The sequence below is a fragment of the Acromyrmex echinatior genome, chromosome 14 (genome assembly GCF_024713525.1).
Source record: "Acromyrmex echinatior isolate Ae372 chromosome 14, ASM2471352v2, whole genome shotgun sequence".
In the NCBI taxonomy this organism is placed as follows: Eukaryota; Metazoa; Arthropoda; class Insecta; order Hymenoptera; family Formicidae; genus Acromyrmex; species Acromyrmex echinatior.
This window is the reverse complement of record NC_141865.1, coordinates 798,824-807,500: the sequence shown is the minus strand read 5'-3', so window position 1 is coordinate 807,500 and position 8,677 is coordinate 798,824. Positions and strand designations below refer to the sequence as shown.

At 27.9% G+C, this 8,677-nt stretch overlaps 2 protein-coding genes across 9 annotated transcripts in view; both read left to right on the top strand.

Annotated features, from left to right (window-relative positions):
* The window catches only part of Tim23 (translocase of inner mitochondrial membrane 23), a 3,600-nt gene extending 3,172 nt beyond the window's left edge, over positions 1-428 (top strand). For both annotated transcript variants that reach the window (XM_011051734.2, XM_011051735.2), the window contains exon 5: positions 311-428. In XM_011051734.2, coding sequence (XP_011050036.1) covers positions 311-320 — 10 coding nt within the window. In that variant the 3' untranslated portion in view covers positions 321-428. The remainder of the gene's footprint in view (positions 1-310) is intronic.
* A 75-nt stretch (positions 429-503) lies between these two features.
* LOC105143412 (hypothetical protein) lies at positions 504-8,590 on the top strand. Of its 7 annotated transcripts, none has more exons than XM_087413665.1 (6): positions 1,025-1,910; positions 2,728-2,822; positions 2,899-2,956; positions 6,448-6,998; positions 7,509-7,713; positions 8,116-8,590. In XM_087413665.1, the coding sequence occupies exons 4-6, from the start codon at positions 6,658-6,660 to the stop codon at positions 8,341-8,343; spliced, it is 774 nt and encodes a 257-aa protein (XP_087269791.1). In that variant the 5' UTR covers positions 1,025-1,910; positions 2,728-2,822; positions 2,899-2,956; positions 6,448-6,657; the 3' UTR covers positions 8,344-8,590. The 7 variants fall into 7 exon arrangements, with proteins under 7 accessions (XP_011050034.1, XP_087269791.1, XP_011050032.1 ...); XM_011051730.2 differs by having other exon boundaries at positions 2,609-2,822; XM_087413664.1 differs by lacking the exon at positions 2,899-2,956.
* The last annotated feature ends 87 nt before the right edge of the window (positions 8,591-8,677 follow it).

Genomic DNA, 8,677 nt, shown 5'->3' with positions numbered 1-8,677 from the left:
AACAACATTGTAGATAAATCTATGGAATACAAAAATCTCACCGCCGGATTCGAATTTAGAAATGAAAAATTTATGGAAAATGATACATCTCATTCATGTTGCACAATTGATGTCCACCTGTGTTATTTTCCAGAATAATGAATTATCTCAATTTTTGTAATTATTCTTATCCCGTTATAAGTGAGGCATAAGTTTGCAATTAATATGTATAAAGAATTATGAATAATGCATAATAATAGAAACATTCTTTCACGGAAGTGTCAAATTTAATAAATATTTTAATGTAATTTCTTGTTTTTTCTTTTTGCAGATTGATATAACAAATTGACATCTATACTATAAAAGAGGTCTTCGATGCTTTTTCATATCTTCACGTTACCTTGTACATAGAAAAACTTACGTACGATGCAAATAAATTATTGAAGAAATGTTAGAAGAAATAAATTTATTAAAACCAACCAGTATTTTCAAATAAACAGATTGATATAATATGTACGTATATTATGATTTAATATTTTATATATATATATGTACACACACACACACACACACACACACACACACACACACACACACACACACACACACACATATACTCACTCGCAAAAAATATAAGTCATCGATACAATGACCCGTATTTTTTGCGAGTGAATATATTTTATTAAGTTAAATAATAATAAGCCTTATTTGCAAATATAAAATTATAATTCTGAACACATACGTTTTTGCTTTGGAGGTTTTATTTGTTGGATAGGTATTGCCAGAAAGGCGTTAATCTTATCAAGGCTTATCTCACTATCAGGTCTTGCGCATATTACGGGAACGGGAATATGTTAGAACATATTCGATCGTGTATATACGCGTTTATATCGAACAAATTGGAGTATCTATAATTCACCAGCGCTTAAAAAAACGTAAATGCAAATAGCCGTACAGATAATTTGAAACAAAATTAGAGAAAATTATTTGTGTGCTGTTATAACCATACGTGATTTTTACAATGAAGTCATCATGTGAGGTATAAAGCATCGTGTTGCATCATGTATTGATAATTAGAAAGAATAATGCAAATTTTGTGAATACTTTTAGTGAAGTGATTTATGTATGATCAATCTATAGATGCGTTCGAGCAGACACTATTAATGCTATTTGTGTCATTCTATTCTTGTTTTACGTGTAGTAAATGATGAAGATAGAATAACGTTAATAGCGCCAGTAGCGTCTCTTTGAACTCTTTTGTTTTACAAGTAAGAAAATTAAAGCGATTGCAAATGGTGTTTGTCTATTTAAATGCATGATACTCTTATCTATCTAATGTTTTAAATGCATTTATTAATTCCAAATGCAAACGGCGACATACAAATATTGGAACTTTCTAGATAATTATGATGTACTTGAATCGCGATTCATTTTATAATAATCGTTTCTTTGTATTTTAAAGATGAGAGAAATAGCTGAAGATTAACCGAGCTGAGAAATTTTCGACTATAAGAAAGATGAAAAATCAAGTTTATATACAAAAGAAATAAAAGTTTTTCTATTTGTAGAACGAAGTGTACGCGACTTGCAAGCAATAATCGATTATTTAATTAACAAATTAATTAGCTATAAGGAGGTAGAGAGATATAGATAATGTGTACTCGTTGCGCGGAGCAATAGAAGGCTGAGCTTCATGAGTCAATATTTGACCTGCGAGATTCACGATCGTTGTCGAACGTAGGCTGTGAGATGACGAGAGAATATTTATGAAAATGTGCGGTTTATTTAAACAAGAACACACACGTGCGCGCGTAAATTCTTGCGTATACAACATATGTTATTGCACGAAGTGCAAGAAGCCCAGCAAAAGTAGTCACTTTGAATTCTCCGACACCGATGGACGTGATTCTGCATAAGATTTAAGGAAAGCAGTTAAGTTTTAGAAATTATCGATCACAACAATTTTCTAACTCTAATTTCCTATAGCTCTACGGTTATTTGTTTCTTGAAAATGATTTTAATTTGGGGGGAAAAGAATTAAATTTTTCTCTCTAAACTTTTCTTTTTTCTCAAAAATTTAAATATAAATGTATTACTTTTGTAATTTTATTAGAGCATGAGTCGAAATGATTTTTCTCGCTTTATTCCAAGACTTGATCTCACAAAGTTCTTTTCAAATCGTATGCATATTGCATTAAGCCTGCATATCGTCTGCGCCACATCTGCGCAACATCATCGAATAATAAATATTAACTTTCCATGAAAAAAGCAGAGATGATATTAATTAATAGTTGAATTTCAGAATTAAAAAATATCGATGATCAAAGCATTCTAATAAAATTTCTTTTATATAATTCTACAACCGTTCCTAGTTATCTATTTCTCAAAAATTTGATTTCGATTTGGGAAAAAAAGAAATTAAATATTTCTCTCTTTTTTTTCACAAATTTAAATATAAATGTATTACTTTTGTAATTTTATAAAAGCATGAGTTTTCATCGAAATGATTCTTATTCTCTTTGAATCTTGCGAGAAAAAAAGAAACAAATAAAAAAACTTATTATTATTATTATTTTTTTACTCTTTTGTTAAATTTTCAAGACCACAAAATTTTTCTCAAATCATACAGCATTGCGTATATATTTGCATCACAATCCAGCAACGTCAAAATGTGAACAGTGTTTATCTACACTTGTCATTAAAAAACAGGTGATGCTAATTAACCTTAATTAACACCTCTGCATCTAGCTCCAGCTAGATAGAGAATGAAGAGTTTTATTATCCGATCAGGGCTCATCAAGCAGTCAACCTTTCAGTCAGTCTATTGTCTGCGATTCCTGCAGGTGCGCATACGTATTCGAATTATCGTGAGTGCTCTATTGTTTATACGTTCAATCCCACCACTTATTTACGTTGCAGGTTTGATTAATGACTCGACGGTGTATTTTTCAAGCTTCGTCAGCCACTTATTATAACAGTTTGTGTCGAAAACTAAGGCAACGAAAATTTTTCCTATATATATAACACGTGTTTTATTTTAATCTTTCAAGTTTTTAATAGCTTAAATTTGTGCAATGCGTTCTAGTTTTCTTTTAATATTCCTTTGCAGAGTAAAACATATAAAAAGAAATTTAACATACATATTATCAGTTTACCAACATGATGATAGGCAAGCTCCAATAATTTAACTCGCTTTTAGCTGTGTTTAATTGATACTTTGTTTTTGTCTAGATTCGTGTCCAATATCTGTTACAATAATAAATATAGGCAGTGTTGAATTATTCAGTCAATTATTATAAGCATTAATTGCTTGATAGTGAAGATATATACAGGGTGTTTGATAAGTAATGATAAAACTCTCGCATAGGGGTAGAGCGAATTAAACTGAGTAAAAAAATCCTCTATCATTTTACAATTTTCGCAATAGTTAATAAAATATTAATTATTAAAAATCGCCGAATATTGATTTTCAATAATTTTTTACTCAAGTACTATCAACTTTACAGAAAAACGGCAAAAGACAAAAATTATTTTTTTTTTTCATAGAATTTTGAGAATTTTTTCAAATTTTTTGTAATATCGCATTTTTTCATGTTGGTAAAAATAATTGCCAATACCAAGTGTCTCAGATTATCTGTACGCCCCTTTTATCTCGAAAACAGGGTATTTTAGAAAAAAACGTTTCAGACAAAGTTACGGGTTTCTAAATGATCTATTTAGTGATCTGATTAGTCTGATTTTGGGTGACGTCATCAAAGTCAGAACAATGTCACTTTGAATTTTTTAAATGGAACTCCCTATTTTTCATTATATATTCTTGTAGCACCTTGAGAGTTTTTCAAAACACTATAATAAAATAATTTTTCATAAAGTATTTTTCGAGTTATAAAGCTCTATGAGAAGAAATTAAACAATTTTTGTCATTTGCTGTTTTTCTGTAAAATTGATAGCACTTGAGTAAAAAAATATTGAAAATCAATATTTGATAATTTTTAATAATTAATATCTTGTTAATTATTGCAAAAATTGCAAAATGGTAGAAGACTTTTCGATTTAGTTTAATCCGCTCTACCCTTATGCGAGAGTTTATCGTTACTTATCAAACATCCTGTATAATTAAGAATTATACAAATAGGAATTATACAAAAATACAGAAGGTATTATTATAGATAAGGATATTTTTTTCTACATTGCGAGAAAATGAAGGATATATTAATAGATACACACAATATTGATTTGACATTTAACATTTAATAACAATATTAATATTTTGCTCAAAATTATATTTAATATATATTATAATATATATATCTCATATACTTGCTGTGTGCGTGCGAGCGTGTGTGTGTGTGTATAGACGCATTTTTTAACAAAATAGAAAAATTATTTAAAAATTACAGATTTTTCTGTGTTGTATTTTTGAAAATAATACAACAAAAATTTTGTGGCGACTTAGAATCTAGATAAAAAATTATTTATCACACAATAAGACATGTTTTCTAAAAATAATTATAAGAAAACTTTTATTTATTTTTAATCTACAAAATTATATTGTTAAATAATGTTATATAAATATTGTCCTTATTGATCAACTATTTCATATAATATTCATGCATTTTTATACATAAAGTATATATTTCCAATTCTAGTCTTTTTGCAGAGAATTAATATATCCAAACAGCAGCACACAATATTTATAAAATATTTAGAAAATATTTGTAAAATTTATTTTGAATATTTTGAAAATAATTTTGTGGTCTTAAATTGAACAAATTACAAATATTTATTATAAATATTATGAAATATTTATTATAAATGTTGTGATAAATGCTATGAAATTACTTATTGTTTTAATAAGATAATTATAAGTAAAAAATATACTTAGAAATATTTATTTATATTTATCATAAAAATTACATAAAATATTTAGCCTATATTTTAATGATATTTTAAATAAAGCTGTATATAAAATATGTATAAAATATTTGTATAACATTTCAAAAAATAAATGTTATAGTAATAAATATTTATCATAGATATTCTGTGCTGCCTAGATATATACCCAATATATCTTTAATATATCATAGTATCGCATTTTACGTTATTTAATAATGATATTCTAAAATTTATAGTGAAGATACCGCGCATCAATGATGGAAAAGTGATCTCGCCCGAATGCGCGAAACTGGGTGTGCGTGCGATAGGAGACAGATGAAATTGAGATTTAATCCGAAAATAGATCGAACATGGAGAAATAGCTTCTCTAAAATATTTGTACCGTTCTCAACCTGTTTCGCGTATTTTACAATCCTACGCGAATCTTCACGCCTTGCGTTTCCTGTCTATCCACGCCGCGCCATAGTGAATCACAATATTCCGAGACCTTGGCAAAAAGTCTCGGAATAATAAACAAAAGGTCCATGATAAAAGGTCAAAATCAATCATACAGAGATTAAATAAAGTTGAACATGAAAGCAATAATTAAAATTAGCATTTGTCGAATTTTCCTTTAGAATTAGAACGTGGCTTATTAATGACTATAATATAACCACTATAATATAAAAAGTTTTAATTTAAAATATTTTTCTCCACAACATCTTTTATCTTTTTGACGATATGTAATTGTCGATCATAATATTTTTATTGATCGTCTCTTCTATTTTTCTTATTTCATATGATTATTAATTATTATTATTATATGTATGTATATATATATATATATAGTTAACAATGTTAGTCATTTAGCTTATTTTTTCACTAGAGATATGTATAAATTAGTTAAGAGAAATAATCCTATATTTGGTTGCAACAGATTTTGCTGCTTAATAATATTCATATGCAAATTTTTACAAATATTATTCATTTTTAGAAACTACGCGTCGAGTTTGTCAGATTTGAAACACAATCGCAAATTGAAGCTTAATATATATATTAATTTCTTAAGTTAGATTGATCGTCATAATGATATTAATAAGCATCTTTAAAAACTTGCAAAGAATATGTATGCATGTTTTAGAATACAAATTTATACACAGAGAGAAAAACATAAAATTATGAATAATTTATAATTGAATTTTTATAAGTGCAGTAAAAATTTTTATAAGTGCTATAAAAATAGTTTATTCTTATAATTATATACATATTAATTATTATGTAAAACTTGTATATAATTGTTACCACTATATTTTTTTCTCTGAATACATTCTAATTCAGGATTAAGATGATGTAAGAAAAACGACATTTTTAACTTTATATTATTAGGTGTTGGAATTAATTCGTAGCGTTTTTAATGAAAGAATGTTATTTATTTCACATGAGCATTAAAAAATACATTAATGAAAGTACTTCCCATCACTTGTAAAACGCTACGAATTAACAACACCTAATAGATAGATTCATAACTCTGTAATGTATAAAAAATAGGACGAAGAAATCAGGCTTATAAAATATATTTTCTCTATCTTCCAGATAAACTCATGCCGCATGTTATACACGAAACTATAATTATTAAAATATAAATAAAGAAAGAATCTCTTTCTATGGAGAATAAAGTAGGTATTGCCATATTATACCTTCTGCTGATGAATATTTTTTAACGACAAACAAGTGGATACGTACAAAGAGTTCTTTTCTAATTGATAATTTGGATAATTCGGAGGAGGCATATAAGAAGCAATTATGAATTCAAAGCAAGCAGAAATATTGCTGGCAGTGTTGTATACCGGATCCATGATATTCTCCGTCACATCTGTTATATCTCTGGTGACCACATGGCAGAATTGGGTAGTGACATTAGACGGTTGCATCGATGTTGATTGCGGTTGTATATTATACGGTATCAATACATTTCGCACATTTCTCGGCGGCGATGAGAAACTATGCCACTTCGCCGCGTACGCTCTCACACCCATCATAGTAATCAGCTTGTGTCTTGGAGCCTATCATGGATACAGATGCTGCATACATAAAAATTTAGACGAACCTAAGCAAATTAATCATGGACAAGTGTACAATGACAGGTGCTTATTCTTCTCACTTTTTGAGAAGTAAAAAATTTGTCATGCATGAATATGTATAAATATGTATAAATATTCATAAACATACAATACATAATAGTAATGTGAAAACATTAAAAATAATTAAATTTTTGTTTTAGAAAAATTCAAGTTTAAAGAAATATAATAAAATTACTTATATATAATTACATATAAAATTATGCATAATTGTGTATGAGCAATCTTTTTTATATTTTTCCAAACTTGTTTTTTTCTAAAACGAACAATGCGAAAATTATCGCTTTAATTATTTTTTATGTTTTCAAGTTACTATTATTATTTTTATTACACTAAAATTTTACAAAAAAAAGAGGGATATATGAACATATATATATAGACATATTTTATATTATATACATGTTTATGAATATTTATGTATGTTTATATATATTTATACACATTCATGTATGAAAAATTTTTTACCGGAATTTTTATTCATAATTATGTGTTTTTCTAATTACATTTTTCTTGTAGAAGAAATCTTAATGGGTATGTTGTGGTTCGTGTAAAGAAGAGAGTTGCTTTTAAGAGGTGGATGCCTATCGGTTTCCTCGCAGCGCTTGTCTGCTGCCTGTCTCTCGCCCACGCGGTCGTGATAACCGACGGCTACTATAAAACTTGCGAACAATATAGACGAAATCTCATTCAACTCTTGGGTTCGAGAGGCCGCGAAATTTTAGTAAGATGAACATTTTTTTTTTCTAACTTAATCCTCCGGAGCTGACCATCAAAATCTGTAACAGTTACTCATGCTGGGTCTATAAAATCCATTTAATTTATGTTAATTGAAAGACATCAATTAATTTTAAAGAATAAAATAACATAATTCATATACTATAAAAAAAAACGAATGAATATTAAGTATATTTTAATAAAAATAATTTTTACAGATGTAAAGAAAATTGAATTGTTTGACTTTTTGACCACAAGATTTATAATGATAGTAGATAGGTCAAAAAGTTGAGTGAGATCATTCGACTTTTACTGTCAGTTCCGATTAAATAATTTTAGCGATTGATATATTCCAAAAATAAAATGAATTTAAAGATTAGAACTTTATTTTAATTTATTCTTGTTATAGGCGATTCATAATAGATTGTCGTGCGGCGCGATTTTTGATTTCATGGATTATGTTGAGCCAGATAAGAATCACTGGAGTCGCACCGAGATGAACACCGGGATCGCGCTTCATCTCGCAATATATACAAGTTGGTTCAATTTCGTCGCTTGGATAGCCGCGTGCTCTATAAACTTCATCATGGCGAGGAAAAGACAGCGAAATTTAGGAGAAAAATTTTGTTGCTGTTGAATGACATCCTTTATAAAATTAATTAGTGGCAAACTCTTGATAATATTTTGGTAAAATATAATAAATAAGGATGTCCTCTGAAAAAATATTACAGGACGCAGGCGTATATGATTGATACTCATGTTAATAGTATACATTTTATTTATGTATTTTATACAGAGATATAGTGTTTTCAATAACTATTTTCTTCGTATTTGTGCCTAATATAAAAAAATTAAAGATTCATCTGCTCTGCCGTGGAAAATAATCGCGTCCCTCTTTCATATTTTATATAATTCCATTCTCTTTATACATTTTTACACGATTTTCATTACTATATTACACATACACATGT